The 20,026-nt window shown below is 39.5% G+C and overlaps 1 protein-coding gene across 6 annotated transcripts in view; it reads right to left on the bottom strand.

The window, feature by feature from the left end:
* Positions 1–2,598: 2,598 nt before the first annotated feature.
* The window catches only part of LOC143027068 (calpain-B-like), a 76,087-nt gene continuing 58,659 nt past the window's right edge, over positions 2,599–20,026 (bottom strand). For 5 of the 6 annotated variants that reach the window (XM_076187979.1, XM_076187974.1, XM_076187976.1 and 2 more), the window contains 3 exons: positions 19,489–19,684; positions 9,081–9,203; positions 2,599–5,180 (listed from right to left, as the gene is read on the bottom strand). In XM_076187979.1, the coding sequence (XP_076044094.1) occupies positions 9,112–9,203; positions 19,489–19,684 (288 nt within the window). In that variant the 3' untranslated portion in view covers positions 2,599–5,180; positions 9,081–9,111. The remainder of the gene's footprint in view (positions 5,181–9,080; positions 9,204–19,488; positions 19,685–20,026) is intronic. The other variant, XM_076187975.1, reaches the window with a different exon arrangement.

The following is a 20,026-nucleotide window of genomic DNA, read 5'->3' as shown; positions in this document are numbered from 1 at the left end:
ATCCAGATGACCGAGTATTGTGTGTGCCACATAATTCAATCCATTTCTTTCTAAGTTCTTTATCTTTGGGTAGTGAAAAAAAATGTATACTTTTATCACCTTTCAGTCTAACGGCATTGCACTTCTGCACTATACAAACTTTTGGCATTTTTATATGTTATTTGTCTGCCTTAGCTACCCCCTTTAATCAGAAGATGGAGCTTCGCTCCACACATTGGTGTGCGAGTGACTGACAGCTCTCGACCCGCGGAACCCTGGTCTCGATATTTCCGTTGACGTCATCATCTACCTGCGCAGTGGAGAGGTTTTCTGGCTCTCCCTCACCCCCCCCCTAACTTACTTTATAGTATTCGTTTTACCTTGGTCAGTGGGATGGAAGGGGGATTTGATGGTGGTGCTTGTGTGTACATAAGATAGATTGATGGATCAGGGTGACGAGTCCGCCGTTGCCCTCAGTCCGGTCTTGTCTGACGGTGGTGAAATTTAAGATTTTTTTTTTAATATCATAGTTTTGTTTCTGGTATGATGGCTGGTAACGTGTACGTTATGTTGTTTGAAGAAGTCTTCGAGTTCGTGTTTTTTCTTCTATGTCATCGATGTTATGTTGTATGTTGTGTATGTGGTGTACTAGGTTACTGTACGGGGCTGGGGGGATTAAAATCAAAGTTAGGAGGAGGGGGAGTGGATGGGGAGAGGGGGAAAGGGGGGAGCAAGGGGGAAAGGGGAGAGCAAAGGTGGGGGTGTGAATAAGGATGCAGGCTGTGGGGTTGGGGGCAGAGAGTGAGGTTATGGGTAGGCATGAGGAACAGGTCCAGATGTTTGTGTGGTGTTTCATATAAGCAAGTGTTTCACAAGCGAGGTGGGCCCAGTTTCTGCATAAATTGCATTGAACTGTGCCCTTTGGCCGACGGTTTGAGGCGATTGGTTTGTAGCATGTAAGACAAATGTAATTTGTGAGAGGTTCAGGGTTACTCTAGCAATCTCAAGCTAATAGAAGAGAGATGATCACCAGAGAATCACCCATCAATGTAGAAAAAATGTGATGGCAGCGAGTTAGAAGTAAGTTTAAAAGGAGAGAGGCTGGAGGAAGTGGATAGCTTTAGATATTTGGGTGCATGTGGTAGGGAAAGGAGGAATGGAGGTAGAGGTAAATTGTAGATTGAGAGAAGCAAATGCCTTGGAGGACTAAAAAGTATTATGAGAAATAGGCAACTAGGAATGGATGCAAAGAGGAGATTGTATGGGGCAGAGACTTGGATCTAAGGGAGGTAGAGAGGAAAAGTTTAACTGTGTTTGAGATGAAATGTCTGAGAATATGGTAGGGATTACTAAGCTGGATAGAGTGAGAAATGAGGAGGTGAAGAGGAGAGCTGGAGTAGAAAAGGAGATAGCAGATAGGGCTGATGAAAGATTATTGGGATAGTTTGGACACATGGAAAGAATGAGTGATGAAAGATTAGTAAAAGAGGTGTGGAAGGCAGATGTAGGAGTGAGCATAAGGAGACTACCAAGGATGAGATGGATGGATGGGGTGAAAGGGGTGTTGAGCCAGAGGGGAATGTCTGTTGAGCAAGAAAGGGAGAAGGCAGGAGATTAGGATGAATGGAGAATGACTGTGTATGGATGATACTGTTATGCAAGGAGGGGAGGGATGGGAAATGGGGGGTAGGGGGTGCTTATGTGGGAATATTTTGATGCAGCCCGAAGGGATTTATCCACATCTCTTTTTCTGCATGAGGGTACAGAGAATGGGGTGGGGTCACCTATTAAGTGAAGTGGCCTTGCTGAGAATGTAGTGTCTTGCTTCATTGTGTTTGGCCCAGGGCACTGGTGGATGCAGGGATGACCTGTCATCCATGATGAGCCGAGATGGGTGGGGTGGAAAGGGTGGTGGAGGGGATTGAAATGGGTGGTGGAGGGGATTGAAATGGGTGGGAAGAGGTACATGCCTTTGACTTAGCTACCTCACTTATAAGGGGAAAAGCTCTTGGTATATAGATGTATATATGGAGGAAAGGGTGGTGGATAGGAGGGGAATTGCTCCCAAGAGAAAACTCTTGGTATATGTATATGTATATGTATATATATATATATATATATATATATATATTATATAAATATATAGATAGATATATATATATATTTATATATATATATATATATAGAGAGAGAGAGAGAGAGAGAGAGAGAGAGAGAGAGAGAGATAGGAGAGCATCTGGGGGGGGTTCTGGACTCCCTAAACAGGATTCTAAGGGTTAAGGTTGGAAATTAAGAAATACTAAACTGGGGTAAGCTTTATTCCACAAGCTCTATAGATCTCACCTGGTGACTGCTTAGACCAGAGGGCCATGCATATACCCCATGCCTAGCTACCCTCCACCTACATTAGGGGATCTTGGTCACAATGATTCGCATTTAGACCCACTGTAGCCAAACTGGCGAACCTCTATATTGTGGTCAAAATCCAAGAAAATATCATGATGAACAGGAAATTATGAAGATATTATCTTTGCCACTATATTAAATTAAAAATATGATTGAAACCATTTCCCATTATTTTCTTTACCCTGGTAGAGGTGTGGAAATAAGAGAACTCTGACAGATTTGTTAAATTTTACTTCATAAATACTTGTGCACTGAGAAGTCACAGGAATAATAAACTTTGTTCCATAAATACTTGTGCAATAATAAGTCAAACAAATCATCAAGGCTTTAGCACCAGACAAGGGTTCTTCAACAGGCATTTCTGAACAACTTTATTATACAATACTGTTTGATTAACATCTTTTATGTAATTCCTGTATAATCTTATATGAAAGTGTTTCCTAAATGTATGTTCATATGTATACCCACATGTATATGCAACTATGTAAGCAGGAAGAAAGAAAAATAAAAATCTATTCAAATAAAGAAATCTTGCAAGCAATTAAGAGGAAATTCATCAAAACTGAGTAGCCATGACAAGAAAAATGAAGTTCCTATATAATCATGATTCCAGACCATATCCCTTGTATAATAAAACATAAATAATAATAAGAATTATAATAATAATAACAAAATGAAATATACTTTATGATAATCACACAGATTTTATACAAATTATAGCTGACAGTATCGTGTTACCTTTGACAAGGAAAAATACTGTTCAACTTATTTTCTTCAAGATATTGAACTTTCTTAGTTTCTTCTATCTAGTGTAGTAATCAACATTTATTTCTTAATCATTTTGATATGACCTAACTTCATTTTGACAGGCTGTTTCCTACCTTTCTAAACCTCGTAGGCTAGAAATAATGATTGTAAACAGGAAATGTATGTCTTAAGACATTGTGTGAAGCAACAAAATATTATGTACAGTATATCTCTATTTTACTTTATTATAATTTTTTTCAGCACTCGGCTTCCTACACAAGTAGAGCATCCTATACTCTCCACATGGTTGCAAGGATGGCAATTAATAGCTTCTAGAGTGAAAGGAGGACAGAACCATTTTCTGGACTGCATTGATAGCAAACATAACTACAACTGTGTTACCTATGGGCAGGTCTGGAAACAGTTACCTTCCTCCTGGGAGCTGTGGGTCTCCTGCAAGAGAGATGTGAAGCAACAGACCGATTCCTTGTCTCACCCATTTACAATTCATGACAAATTGCCAACACTGATAGGATCTGAATCATTGTTTCAGGTCCTTACGTCACAAGTGCTACCATTGTACAGCTGAACACAGAAATTACTAGTAACTCGAGGCAGATTGAACTATCTTCTCTACAACTGGAACCTCAATGAAGATGAGAAATTTGTGTATTAATGAAATGAGGAGGCACTTTACAGGAAGTCATACCAACCATTCACAGACCTGTCACCTTTGCCCAATATGCTTGGACTGTTAACCACTTCAGTTTGAGTCAAATTCTTGAGCACAGCATCGGTTGCCAAATGTATGATGCAACACACAACTCGCAATATAAAATATGACGTCGCTGCTGTATTACTCATTCTCTTTTATTCCGAGTAATAATAAACACAGAAAACGTGATCAAACCAGTTCACAGAATTCAGGAGTAACTTGGTGTACAACTACAAAAAATATTTATAATCAAGACACCAACACTGGCATCCTCATGTACCTTTTCGTGCCTCATGACGCCTAAGTATGCGTCATCGCACCAAAGTAGTTAAGGCAGATAACAGTCAATGCTGGGAATCGGAGAGAAGTGCAAGGACCCAAGACTAGGAACATGCATAACTACTTTCAAGAGAGATTTAAAGAAAATCCAGATGTATTTGTAATTTCTGTGTCCAATTGTATGGTGATCATTTATATATATGTTAGCTCTAGTTTCTCCAACTGGAAACCCGCAGCCCCACAGTGGTTGACAATGGTCTATGGGTCCTCCCATAGATTACTCTAGGAAGAAACGCAGCACTAGTGTTCTGGCCATTACAGGTATTGGACAAAATTCATTTATAGTTTGTCTATTCACCTAATTGTAATATACAGGGTTGAAGCTATGTCCACAGGGTTCCCATTTCTATATTTTGATTTATGAAACTTTGCTTAATCACTTATGTCTGCCTGAATCGCTTCTTCTAAATTGTTTCAAAAATCTATGCATCTATTGGAAGGTTATGTCTCTTACCATCCTCCAAGTGTATGTGTGTGTGTTTGTGTTGCATGTATTTACTGAATTGTAATAACCCTATTATGTATCCATATTACAGAATGCTAGGAAAACCCACTAAAATAACAATTTCATCTGTTTCTTAACAAATATTGCAAATATGATTTACTTCAATTTAAAAACATCACCTTGAATTTCTTCAACTATATCATGCGTTTCTCAAAGTATATTTAGAATTTTCTGACCAAGAAAAATCATAACGGAAATATTTGCTAAATGATAACTAACTTTAAGTCATAAGTACTCAATAAATGAAGATCTAACCACTCCTTTTAAAGCTAATTTATCCACATTTCCCTTGTTCCATTTTTTGTATGATAAACAGCATTTCTTACTTTCAACATACATTATGAATAAACAAAATTTCCTATTCAAAGGAAAGAACTATATTTCTTAAAGGCTATGATATTCCTTAACAATACATTGTTCTCTCAATCCATTCTTCAAGAGAAAATGATGCTGTCGCTCCACTGTCTGTGGTCCGTTCAGCAAAAGTCTCTGGAATACATAAAAATAACAAATTAGGAAGAATGTCTTCAAAAGAAATATATCAAAATTGTAGCCATATATATATAATGTATGCAAACATATATAATCGCATATAAACATGTACCCTACATGATTATCCGTATACAGAATACCAACTTAAGCAAGAAAGCATTAGCAATGGCTGAAGCTAGTAACCCTACCTCTATGTGTACGCAGTTAGTCACACCAGTTCATTTGTTCACAAACATACTTGCATTTCTTGCTTCCACTCCCTTCAACTATCCCTTACTCTCTCCTGCCCTCTCTTCCTCTTTTTCTCTTTCCTTCTCACTCCATCTTCCTTACCCTTGAGTCCTTTACCTTTCCTCTCCTCCCCTATTCTCCTTCCAACCTTCTTTTTTTTTTTTTTTTTCTTTTTTTACTTTTTTTTTTCTCCCTTTTCCTTTCTTTCTTTTTTCCTCTCTCCCTCCCTCTCTCCTTCCTTTCTTCTCTCCCTCCCATATCCCCTTCTTTTTCCCTACATCCCTCTCTTTCCATCTCCCTCCTTTCCTCCTCCCACACTCATTCACTCACTCACTCACTCTCTCACAGTCCCTTGCTCACACTCACACTCTCTCAGTCACTCTCTCCTTTCCCTCCCCCACTCTCTCCTTTCCTTCCCCCACTCTCTTCTTCCCTCCATTTTCTTTTTCCTTCCCCCTCACTCTTTTCTTCCCTCCTTCCTCATTCCCCCTCCTCTCCCCTTACCTATCACTCCCTCTTCCCTGACAAAGTATTCTCTCTCAATATACCATGGGCTTCTTCTCCCTTATGAGGGAAATAACCAAGTCAAAGGCAAACATCTACTCCCAATCCACCATCCTGGTTTCCCTCAAACTTTATCTCCTTGTGGATGAAGGTTCACCCACATCTGCCCACTACCCAGGTTGGAGACAATGCAACAAGGTATTGACTTAAAATTATATGCAGTCAATATTTCATAGACTAATGACACCCCTATACACCAAAGTCGTACCACTTTTTTTTTAATTGGAAAATAATCTCCACCCAAAAATAAATATCATTTCAACTATCCTTCCTTAAACTTCTTTATTATCCCTCCGAATCCACCTCTTCACAGCAATACTACCCTCAAGGGCAGAGGTGCTGATTATTTCTAATAAGATGCTAACAATTTCTCTCCTCCCCATTTCTCTTTACTATATGCTGTATAGAAATTCGAGGACATGCATTTGTTCACAAACACCATAAATTCCACGTTATATTCTAATATGAAACGTACTTGTATACATACACATTTTATGTTAAGATTAAAACAAATATGTCCCTAAGTCTGTCTAAAATCTAAACAAAATCTTATTTTATGTCAGTCTGCATGCTTCTACACTAAAAATAATCAAGCATATCAGTGCATTTGTTAGTTTTTCAAATTAGTCAAAACCAAACAATTCATCTATTGTTAGTCAACATATGCATTTGGAATCTGGCATAATGCAAGTTAGGATTAGTGAAAATTCTTCATTAAGTATCATGCATAAAATATCTATATGTATCTAGTCTTTATCTTCACTGGTGTATGTCAAAGTTTCCTTTGACTTGAATGTCTGTCTTTATGTGTCATCAGGAGTCCATCTCAATTCTCCTATCCAGCAGTCATCTACTACTTTTTTTTTTCCCTTCCATGTTCATTTTTGTTCTGCCTCTGGACATTTCTTGCTTCAGTATTTCCCTCCCATGTAGAAAAAGGAACATTTCCCATTGTTATTTGTCTCAAGATTCAAACAAAATTTTACTGATTACTAAAGAAATTATTTCAATATTCAAATAAGTTTCTTTACATATGATTTATATATATATTATATATACATACATATACACCTACACATACACAAATACATACATACATACCTAAACAAATATAAGCACATTTACACTGCCCTAGATAGGAATATGCAGCAGAGGTACAGTCCCACATAAAAATTATAAAAGAAAAAATGAATATCAAGAACAAAAACCAAAATAGTTCCCAGCCTTACAGGCAAAATATAGCTAGGGGAAGAAAAGTTTCTCGGAAGAAAAAAATGAAAAAGGGGCGAGATGACTGCCATGTCCTAAACAAAGAAAAGAATTGACAGACGAGATCTCAGTTTGGGATAGGAAAGTGAAAAGATATCAAAGAAAAAAGAAATTTATAGGATGCCAAGAAACATAGCTTTCCATACAGATGGATCAGTTTTCAGAATCTAAAAGATGAAATTGTTGAATTAAACAAAGCACAAACGAGTTCAAATTCAAGTTTGATAGATGGCATCAAAGAGATGGAATCCCTGAGTATACATTTAACCCATTAAACTCCGATGACAAGATGTCTTGTTATTTGGTCAAATAAAATAAAAAATCATAAAACACAACCAAATGTGTTTGATAGATCACATCAAAGACAAGGAATCATGAGTTGAATGGGTTAATTTAGTTTGTCTTCAAAGTTGGGGTGAAAGACTTTTGCATATAAAAAAGAGAGGCCTGGGATTTAGGAGGTTTTGTTTGGTGGTAGAAATTGACCATTTAATCTGGTTGCTAGGCATTTTTTTTATTCTATGGCTGTCTGGAGTGAGCAATGTTAATGATAATCTCTAGGGCAAAGCTGCCATTATGTTCAGTGTCAGCCTTCGTTCCTGATTGTCAAAATATGTGTGTGTTTTTTGGTCGCTGTTTTGTAGCAGGTTGTGCTGGGCTATGATTACTTAGCCATGATCAGGTTTGGGAAGAGAAGCTCTTTACAAAAGCAGAAGAGTAGAAAGATCTGAGAGCGTTTGGTAAGGGATAACCAGCCATCAGACAAAATATCAACAAAGTTACAGAAAAGATATACAGACTGATGACAAGATATAAAAGTGACTTTTCACTACATGAATGAAGAAATTATGAAAATAAATCACAGATAACAAAATCTGTCCTACATTGGAGTATGTAGTAGTAGTATAGTCCCCAACCAAAATGAAAAATATAAACAACACTGAAAGAATATAAAGAGCAATGACCAAAATGGTTCCCAGCCTTGTATACAAGTCATATGAAAGGCCTGAAGAACATCTACCACCATTAAAGAAACAAAGAGAAAGAGATGACTTGATTGCCGTTCTCAAGTCAGTGATGGTGGCAGACAAAATTGACAAGAGAAGATTTCTTGGTTTGGGATGGGAGGGTATCATGAGGTCATGGGGACAAGTTAAAAAAAAAAAAAGACTGCATGTTGGAAGGACATGAGGAAAATGTCTTCTTTACAGATGTGTAAACTTTTGGAATAGTCTGGATGATTTTGCCCAAATTGGAACCCTACATGTATTTAAAACTAGGTATGATAACCAGAAAATAAGAGAGATGACCTCACGAGTATAACTCCATTCTTGTATACTACAATTAAGTAAATATAACTAATTCAGTATGTATATACAATGACATCAAAATACTCTCATAACCCAAACATTACATGGCTGGAGTTGTAGACATTTGTTCATATATTTTCAACAAATCCAAAAAAGTCATATGTGCTGTGTAATTATGAATACAGCTTCAGAAATGAGAAGACGTTTGTGAATGTGGATTCCTAGAAAAAGTCCTTTCTACCCATTACAAAAATGAAGACAGGCCTGATTCTAGTAATATAGAATTCAAGTGTATGGTCAAGACATTTTCTAGGATCTTCCAAGTGTTCTATAGAAGCATAACCTCTCGTGCTAAAGCAGAATCAATCAGGTGAGATATGCAAGTTATTGTTAATAGTCCCCTTAAGCCAAACATCCATCACCAGTGTTAGAAATACCAGTATATATATAAATAATTTACAAATATGCATACAATGACTTATTATGTATACACAAGTCTATCATATAAATATAATTGTAATACCAAGATCATGGAAGAGCACATTCAATACATCTTATTCCTCTTCTTGCTGTTCCTCCTCCTCTTCCCTTTCTTGAATCAGGCTTTCATAGATGGCGTCTTCATCCAATTCTCCGCCAGCAGCTCCTAACAGGTGATGACGAGAAAGGTCGAACAGATACACAAAAAATTATGACAATGCTTTCAAATAGCTGAGCATTTTAATTATCTGTGGTAAAAAATCTTAGTCAAAACCAAATATTTACATTTTTACTAATTATATACATGCTGCAGAAAAATATCCACATTCTGCACCCACAAATACTGGATTAAATATCTCCATCCATATCCACAAATAATGAAAAATCAACATCTGGTCCACCTTTAATCATCATCATCATGAATCAAGAAAGATGTGTTCTGTGGAACCTTTATATTCTTAATCTAATTCATTCTACAAAGTCATTCGAAAATGAAATCGTTCGTTAACTAGGTAAATTTTTCTTATAGGAACTATAGGAAATAATATGAATTGTACTAATCCTCTCCAAAAATCCCCCAAAAAATGCACCCATTGAAATTATTCTAGTGTATGATATCATACATCTAATCCTGCATAATAATAATGATATACCTAGAATTAGAATTGAAAATGGTTTCCAAACAATTATCATGAGCCAATTATTTTTCATTAATCAATGCTAAAAGAAAAATTCCCACTTCTTCTGGTTCATAAGATCAATGATTTGGACCATACTGGAAAGGAATTCACCAAATCAGTGGTTAAAATCACCAAATATGAAGTTGAATATTTTTTTTTTCCACTTTTTTTTACACCACCCGAGTACAATAGAAAATTTTGATAGCAATAAAAAGATGTTTTGTAAGGAAATTACGAGAGGAAGGGGAGGCAAATCAAGTAGAGAAAAAAAGGGAAAGGGTGCAGATGGAGAGATGATAAAGGAAGAGGCAGCAGGGAGTTGCTCAATGTGGTGGAAAATAGGGAGGAAACAGTGGTTGCAGTGGGAGGCACTAAGAAAATAACAGTGATGGATGAGGAAAATGGAGGAGAAATACGAAAAGATGAGATGAAAGTAGTTATCAAAATGATGAGAGTAGGAGGGGCACCTGGCTGGGTTGGATGGGTGTCATGCTGAATGTCTGAGAAAGGGAGGTACAGTGATGGTGAACTGACTGGTGAGATTGTTTGATGTTTATCTGGGGGAGGGTGGAGTGCTGGGGGATTGGAGATGCCTGTATAGTTCCACTTTACAAGGGAGAAGGGGGACAAATGTCAAGTGATGGTTTCAGGGGGATCAGTTTGTTGAGTGTAGTTGGGAAGGCTTATGGGAGGTTTTAATTGAGAGGAGTGGAGAGAGTAATTGGTGAGGAGTAAAGTGGGTTTGGGAGGGGTTTTTGTAGTGAGACAAATGTGTGGGGGAGCTTTGGCAAAGGGTGGGGATGTTTTTTGAGCCTCTGTGGATCTGGAAAGGGCTTGTGACAGGGTGGATGGAGGGGCACTGTGGGAGGTTTTGCAGATGTGTGGGATCAGGGGAGGGCTGTTAGGGGACAATAGGGAGTTTTTGCAGGAGTGGTGGAGCCTGTGTTGGAACTGGAGGTGGGGAGTGAGTGGTTTGAGGTAGGGGTAGGACTTCACCAGGATGTGTCATGTCGCTGTGACTGTTCAGTGCAAGTGTGGATGGAGTGGTGAAGGAGTTGAATGCAGGGGTGGTGGGCGGGAGATTGGAGATAGTTGAGGATGGTGGAAAGGAGTGGGAGGTGGGCTAGTTGTTTGCTGGCAGCACTAGTGGCAGAATCAGGTGGGGGATTAAGGAAGTTAGCAACAGAGCTTGGAAAGGGGTGCAAGAGGCGAGAATTTATGGTAAGTGAAGGTAAAGGTAAGGTGATGAGATGTACAAAGGGAGAGGATGACAGTAATTTGGAAGTGATTATTAAAGGAGATCGGCTGGAGGGGGTGGATGATTTTGGATACTTGGGGTCACATGTGGCAGGGATGGGAGAGAAGTGGAGGTGGTCATGAATTATAGACAGAGAGGTAGGCGAGTGCCTTGGTGGATTAAAAAGTGTGGTGAGAAGTGGACGTTTGGAAGTGAATGCTGGGAGATTGTATGAAGAGGTGGTTGTGCCAACAGCACTGTATGGAGCAGAGACATGGAACATAAGAGAGGAGTTTAAATGTGTTCGAGATGAAATCTGAGAAGTATGGTGGGGGTTGCAAGGTTGGATAGAGAGGTGGGGAGGCGAGGAGGTGGGGAGGCGAGGAGGCGAGGAGGTGGGGAGGCGAGGAGGTGGGGAGGCGAGGAGGTGGGGAGGCGAGGAGGTGGGGAGGCGAGGAGGTGGGGAGGCGAGGAGGTGGGGAGGCGAGGAGGTGGGGAGGCGAGGAGGTGGGGAGGCGAGGAGGTGGGGAGGCGAGGAGGTGGGGAGGCGAGGAGGTGGGGAGGCGAGGAGGTGGGGAGGTGGGCAGGCGAGGAGGTGGGGAGGTGGGCAGGCGAGGAGGTGGGGAGGTGGGCAGGCGAGGAGGTGGGGAGGTGGGCAGGCGAGGAGGTGGGCAGGCGAGGAGGTGGGGAGGTGGGCAGGCGAGGAGGTGGGGAGGCAAGGTGGTGGGGAGGAGAGCAGGGGTGGAGGGGAGATTGGGTTGATGAAGTGCTGGGATAACTTGGATGCATGGAAGGAACGAGTATAGAAAGATCAGTAAAAGAAATGTGGAGGGCAGAGATGGATAGAGTGAATGTGAGGGGGTGACCAAGGGTGGGACAGTTGGGGGGGGGGCACTGAGCAGGAGGGGGATGTCTGTTGAGAGAGGAGGAGAGGTGGAAGATGGGGATGAGCAGAGTGGCTGTATATGGATGATACTTTGATACATGGAAAGGACTGGGTGGGGGATAGGAGGAATTTTGGGAATGGTTGTGAGTGAACTATATTTTGACAGTCCCTGGGGATTTCTCCCTATCTTCAATGTTACTGTATAAGGTGACAGAGGGGTATTGCCAATTAAATGAAGAAGCCTTGCTGTGCTGTTTCTGACCCTGGGCAATGGGCAAGATGCAGGGATGACCTGTCATCCAGGAGCCAAGATGAGAGGGAGGGTGGGAGGGGTGGTGAATGGGGGTGGAATGGGTGGGAGGGGTGGTGAATGGGGGTGGAATGGGTGGGAGTGGAATTATGCCTTTTGACTTTGGCTACCTCCCTTGTAAGGGGGAAAAAGACATGTGGAATCTGTTCCTTTATCACATTACTCTGATTTGGAAGTGCAATAGTGGTGTCATCTTGGAAATTATCTATTTGGATTTCTGGGTATTATCCAAAGTTTGGATTAATGATCAAATACTGGATTGTTGATTACTGGATTGTTCCAATACAGAGGTTCCACTGTAAATAATTGGTGTGCATAATACATTTCTATTTTGAGGTATTCTCATTATCAAGCCCATTTATCACAAAACTATGAAATCTACTTTTTTAATGAGGCTTAACTCTCATTATGCACTTGTTTTTTGCACATGCTTGTCTCCATGTAATCCGTTTGTGTGTGTAATGGCTTCATGCCATTTTTACATATCCATTTTATATATGATGAGGATCAAATGTATATTTATCTTAATTTTGAATGACTTTTGGCACTAGTATATAGTTAAATAATCTACCGAGTTTGGAAAGCATAATATGTGAACTGTCTTGAATAGCATGATAATCACATTAAATGATCCTAATTCTCTCTTTTTGTAGATAGGGCATTATAATCTACACCATGATTAAAATCATAACAGTAATCACTCCCATATTCAAAGTAAATGGCCCATATGATGTTTGGATTTGGGGAGTCTTCGGATAAGCAATTTAAAATTACCCCCCCCCCTGACCCTCAGTCTCTACTCTGCCACACCAGCGCTAAATTTTCAATTACTGTGGAATAGATGTGGTATACAATAATACACAATGTTCAGATATTAGAAATTCATATAACAGTAGTTCAGGTATGGGAGGGATTACTGTATATGTGTACTGTGTAGTGCACATATGGATCATAAGTATGGACTGACTATTTCACACAAAATTGCATTATCTTTTATTTCTATTCATCAATACTTTTATCATTGAAGACAATATGTAAATATCAAAGATCATGAAGGCTTTATGGAGTAAAGTAGGTGTTGTTAATTGGTAGTGTAGAATAAATATGGAAGTATATATTTAGAATGCAGGAGTGTTAAGGTGTTTTTTTTTCTCTCCCGTAACTGAAAAAAGGAATCTAGCAACAGCCAGAATAGTCTGAAAAAGACACAATTTTAGTATTGAGAGACATACAGGCAATGCAGTGTTACCATACTTCTCTTTTTCTGTTGTTAACTCTAGATTTTTTATTTACAAAGTAGCATAGCATACAGTAACAGTCATGTTAATGTGTTTATGAATCCCTTCCACATGACAATGCATGGTAAAGATTTTATTTCATTATTCTATTTTATTCTGGCTTTGGCCTGATGATTTTGTTTGGCCAGAGTGAAGGGGTCAGTACAAAATTTTACCCTTGGCCAAATGAAATTCTTCATCCCAGCACAATCAATGCATATCTGATATACATGTCATATCCACCTCATTGAGGATTTCTTGATAGAGATTCTTCCAAAACCAGACATGAATTAAACAAAAGTACACAAAATACACACTATATACATACAGTAGTAAGAATAATTTTCTGCCATTTATCAAAACTTGCCACACATCCTTTTCTGGCTGCAGCCAGGATATTTCACTCGGCTCTGTATGACCCCTTAGGAGCAAAGGGATTAATACTATCTTAAAAAACCCTTTATCCACCAAGTGGCACTTACTCTTTTATTCTGAGCCGTCACAAGACTTTTCATATGCTATTCGGCTGTGTGCAAGGTTCCTCATTTGGATTGGGGACAGGGAGACATGCCCCCTAATTTTTGGACCCAGAGGGACAGTAAATTCAATCTCCCCAAAAAAACTTTTCTAGGTGAAACTGGTCATTATTATGAAGATCACAAAACATAACACTTGGGACAGACTGACTTTCATAAACTGACACAGACTGCTGTCAGAACAAGAGTTCAATTTATCATGACGTAATCCATATAAACCATGTACAATAAAAGTTATTTGGGGCACAAAATTAGCATCTGTTATATTTTTCCTGTTTAAATAATTATTCAAATGAGTGAAGAACAGGTGGACATGTCCCCCCTTACCACATGCACACATATATCATATGGATTATGTCCTCCCACCCCACCCCCCTTTCCCAACAAAATAAAGCCTTGGGCTGTCCAAGACTTCTTTACAGCTGAAGGAGTGAAATATGAATTTATGATGTATATTTCTTAAACCATGATGCTTAAGAATACAGTCTTCATAGCCAGTAGCTAGAATTTGGCCAAAGTTCACAATAACTGGAATGTGGCAATAGTAATACTACATTACATACGTACATATATACAGTGCATTGCAGTGGGGTACAGTTCTACAGTAATACCTGACAGTCAGAGCCAGTTTACCCTTACCATCTTAAGGTGGTGGCACATTAGGCATTTCTCGCTAGCATGCTACCTGCTTTTACTTTGAGTAGAAACAGTTTTAGTTATGATCTTTTGTTTTTCAAATTTCCAAATGTCAAATCCCTTTCGCATCATATAGCAAGAAGCTGAATGATAAACTAAGTTAAACCTATATGAAGGTTACACATATTGTTGAGAGGTTCTTACAGAAGTCTAGAATATTGTAACCGAAGTAGTTTCTACTCAAAAAAGTAAAAGCAAGTAGCATCCTAGCCTAGTGTATATCCACCTTTACACTGCCCCATCCTTCCTTTACCCAGACAACAACAATGCATTTCTTTCTTGAGTGACATACAAGCCAATCCAGTGGCTGTTCCTAGTAACTTGGGAGCTGTGGGTCTCCTGCATGAGACTTATGACAATATACCTGGGTCTTTTTATCCAACACTTGCTCAGGGCATAAACCCACTCCAGGAGTTGGAGTTTAATGTCCTGGGCCAATTACCATAGTCAGTTTGTCCTGGGCCAATTACTGAAGTGGGTTTATGTCCTGAGCCAAGTACTGAAGTGGGTTTATGTCCTGGGCCAATTACTGAATTGGGTTCATGTCCTGGGCCAATTACTGAAGTGGGTTCATGTCCTGGGCCAATTACTGAAGTGGGTTCATGTCCTGGGCCAATTACTGAAGTGGGTTTATGTCCTGGGCCAATTACCAAAGTGGGTTTATGTCCTGGGCCAATTACCGAAGTGGGTTTATGTCCTGGGCCAATTACCAAAGTGGGTTTATGTCCTGGGCCAATTACCAAAGTGGGTTTATGTCCTGGGCCAATTACCAAAGTGGGTTTATGTCCTGGGCCAATTACCAACATGGGTTTATGTCCTGGGCCAATTACCAAAGTGGGTTTATGTCCTGGGCCAATTACCAAAGTGGGTTTATATCCTGGGCCAATTACCAAAGTGGGTTTATGTTCTGGGCCAATCACCAAAGTGGGCTTATGTCTTGGGCCAATTACCAAAGTGGGTTTATGTCCTGGGCCAATTACCAAAGTGGGTTTATGTTCTGGGCCAATTACCAAAGTGGGCTTATGTCTTGGGCCAATTACCAAAGTGGGCTTATGTCTTGGGCCAATTACCAAAATGGGTTTATGTCCTGGGCCAGGTACCAAAGTGGGTTTATATCCTGGGCCAATTACTGAAGTGGGTTTATGTCCTGGGCCAATTACTGAAGTGGGTTTATGTCCTGGGCCAATTACTGAAGTGGGTTTATGTCCTGGGCCAATTACTGAAGTGGGTTTATGTCCTGGGCCAATTACCGAAGTGGGTTTATGTCCTGGGCCAATTACCAAAGTGGGTTTAAATCCTGGGCCAATTAGTGAAGTGGGTTTATGTCCTGGGCCAGGTACGGAAGTGGGTTTATGTCCTGGGCCAATTACCAAAGTGGGATTATGTCCTGGGCCAAGTACTGAAGTGGGTTCATGTCCTGGGCCAATTACCAAAGTGGGTTTATGTACTGGGCCACTTACTGAAGTGGGTTTATGTTCTGGGCCACTTACTGAAGTGGGTTTATGTCCTGGTCCAATTACTGAAGTGGGGGTGTCCTGGGCCAATTACCGAAATGGGTTTATGTCCTGGGCCAAGTACTGAAGTGGGTTTATGTTCTGTGCCAATTACCAAAGTGGGTTTATGTCCTGGGCCATTTACCGAAGTGGGTTTATGTCCTGGGCCAATTACCGAAATGGGTTTATGTCCTGGGCCAAGTACTGAAGTGGGTTTATGTTCTGTGCCAATTACCAAAGTGGGTTTATGTCCTGGGCCATTTACCGAAGTGGGTTTATGTCCTGGGCCAATTACCAAAGTGGGTTTATGTCCTGTATCAAGTACCGAAGTGGGTTTATGTCCCGGGCCAATTACCAACATGGGTTTATGTCCTGGGCCAATTACCAAAGTGGGTTTATGTCCTGGTCCAATTACCGGTTTATGTCCTGGGCCAATTACCAAAGTGGTTTTATGCACTGGGCCAATTATCAAAGTGGGTTTATGTCCTGTGCCAATTACCAAAGTGGGTTTATGTCCTGGTCCAATTACCGGTTTATGTCCTGGGCCAATTACCAAAGTGGGTTTATGTTCTGGGCCAATTACCAAAGTGGGTTTATGTTCTGGGCCAATTACTGAAGTGGATTTATGTCCTGGGCCAATTACCAAAGTGGGTTTATGTCCTGGGCCAGGTACCAAAGTGGGTTTATGTCCTGGGCCAATTACTGAAGTGGGTTTATGTCCTGGACCAATTACCGAATTGGGTTTATGTCCTGGGCCAATTACTGAAGTGGGTTTATGTCCTGGGCCAATTACTGAAGTGGGTTTATGTCCTGGGCCAATTACCGAAGTGGGTTTGTCCTGGGCCAATTACCAAAGTGGGTTTGTCCTGGGCCAATTACTGAAGTGGGTTTATGTCCTGGACCAATTACTGAAGTGGGTTTATATCCTGGGCCAATTACTAGAGTGGGTTTATGTCCTGGGCCAATTACCAAAGTGGGTTTATGTCCTGGGCCAATTACCAAAGTGGGTTTATGTCCTGGGCCAATTACCGAAGTGGGTTTATGTCCTGGGCCAATTACTGAAGTTCGGGTGTCCTGGGCCAATTACCGAAGTGGGTTTATGTCCTGGACCAATTACCGAAGAGAGTTTATGTCCAGGGCCAATTACCAAAGTGGGTTTATGTCCTGAGCCCAAACTTCTGGACAAGTGGCAGTTTGCAAGTGTTGGATTAAGAGACCTAGGTATAGATTGACTGACTGATCCCCACCACTACACAATTTGTCAACAACCCCTCCCGCCAAAACACACACACCTCATCAACTCTGAATAATTTATGAAACACATGAGAAGAACATCCATCTGGACCATGTTATCCTTTCATCACAATTTCCATTCACTCCTATACTCTCTTCCCTGCTCAATAGACATTCCACATACATCCAGAGCTCCCTTTGGATACACATGGAAAGTCTGTCTGTGATATTATGAAGTTGTATATATTCATACAACAAACAACTGATTTGATTGTCAGCCATCTGGTTCAAATGCAAAATATTTTTGAGCTGCAAATGTTAAACATCTTAAACCAACTGGAAGCAATTATCATTCATATTTGACTATACAACATAACAAAAGCATTAAAAACTGTTGACTAATGGTACAGTTTCAATTTTCTTCCCTTCATGTATCTATTTTCATGAAAATATGTATAATAAGCACAAACAGGCCCTGAAAGTTTAAGGAAAATCAGCAAATTCTGTTAATATACAATAGCAACAAATGAATAATATTTACATTTTCCCCTTTCAATTTGATAATTCAGAGCCCATATATTTCTTGTAAGAATTACCAGAATACATAATACAAAAATGAGAGCTTGAAATGATGAGAGAAATGAATGGTGCTGAACTAAAGACAAAGGTATCAAGTGATATGAAGAGACTGGATAGTCACAAATCTGAAGAAAACCTACAGATTCAATAACTGATGATACCATTTGGACCAAAAGAGGTCAGGAGGTCTTGATGAGTGATTATATTTATGATAACCAATAACATAGATAATTTGTTTCGTGTTTGATGTAACTTTAACAAGCGAAACATTTTACCAATAAAGGCTTTTCTTTTGATAAACTTGTTTTTTAATGTCTTATGGATCCATTAATCACCCCTCTGATCTAAGTGCCTTGTGGTCGAAAGGTCATAAATACATAAATAAAACCCATTCAGTTTTTCCTCTCAACTCGGGAATAAAGGGTTGCCTTGTCCCGTCATACTGCTTTGAGCCAAAACACAGTGCAGTGAAGCACAGCTCCTCCAAGAGCAGGACCCAACAACTAGAGTCTGTTTACCCTAACCACCTCACCAAATGAGAATGTCCCATCACGTGGTATAATTAATGGCAGATGGCTCTAGATTTTGCAGAAGCTGATTCGGAGAAGAGTTGATGAGCATGGGTCATAATGACAAAGATTAATCACACAGGCTTTTTTGTTTGAGAGATGATCATCCATTACATATTACAAAGTTTTGAAATATTGTTTGTTAGAAGTAACTTGGACAATTACTTCAAGTGCAAACCAGATACCATCTCTTGCTCAAATGACACAAACCTTCTTTCTCCATTTCTATGTCATTGTTTGTTCCTTTGAACTTCATATATGGGCTATACCCAAGTTATATATATTAAGAACATAATGCATGATTACAATATTTCACTCCTCATACCATATGCATCAGTCACAGAGAAGAGTGTTTATTCTATTTCTTTGAACAAACCAATAAAGGCAATATTCACCTATCAAATATGGACAAATAATAATAAAAAAAAAAATCCCCACAAGTTAGTCCTTTATCATTGTTTATAAATCTTATCAGCTCCATATTTTCACATCATCACCATTCAGCACATGGTAATAATTTCAGTACCTCAAATATTCTCTTATTATGCTCAGGAATGTATAATTCAAAACACACTTAATATCAAAACATACAAATCCAAACTACAAAATCAAACAAACTATAATTGAAATTATGTTATAAAGACACTCACAAAATGTTACAATGTTAGATCATCAAATGAATATCGTATATCAGGAATTCTTTGTTGGATACTATGCCACCTGAAGTGTAAAGTCTACTAAAGACTGAATTACAGTCCTCATAAACTCAAAGTTTTAATAACTCTTTTACCATCTCATTTAAAAGTGTATATGAAAAGAGCACCTTCAAAATAAAATCAAAAGAGCATTTAAAGTTCTGCAAAAATAAAAGACAAAAACAAAGAATCCTTAAAGCTTATTCTTGTAAGATACTTCTACACTAGATACTACATATCACTCTGAAAATGTTCCTTACCCATCATAGTCTTCAGCTTGACCGTGCACATAATAAAGTCATCAAAACTGATGCGACCATCCTTGTCACCATAACGTAGCATTAGGGCATTGCATATGTGGTTGTTGAGACGATATCCAGCACTATTGAGAGCGCTCCTCAGCTCAAAGGAACACAGTTCACCTGAGCTGTCCTTATCATACAGCCGGAACACATTCTACGATACAGGAGTTTGTGATTAGTACATGTACACATGTGAAATAATAAGTTATTTTCAAACTTGTATCTATATACTCCAAAATGCTGGTAGAGTAAACACACTCATTCTAATTCTACCTTGGGAAATACCTGCCTGAAATGGTCACAAGTCCACATCTTTCTAAAAAAAATCTCTCTAAACAGCTAACCCAAGTTCCTCATTTTTTATCATACAGGCAAACACCTATCAAGTATAGTTTAGTCACTAATGGGGTATTTTCCTGTGATGAATACCTGTATACTAATAGGCTTCTTTCTCCATATAAGGGAGGTAGCCAACCAAGCCATACACCTACCCCCA

The sequence above is a fragment of the Oratosquilla oratoria genome, chromosome 7 (genome assembly GCF_046742065.1).
Source record: "Oratosquilla oratoria isolate Oo_2021 chromosome 7, ASM4674206v1, whole genome shotgun sequence".
Lineage (NCBI taxonomy): Eukaryota > Metazoa > Arthropoda > Malacostraca > Stomatopoda > Squillidae > Oratosquilla > Oratosquilla oratoria.
This window is presented reverse-complemented; position numbering and strand designations above follow the sequence as displayed.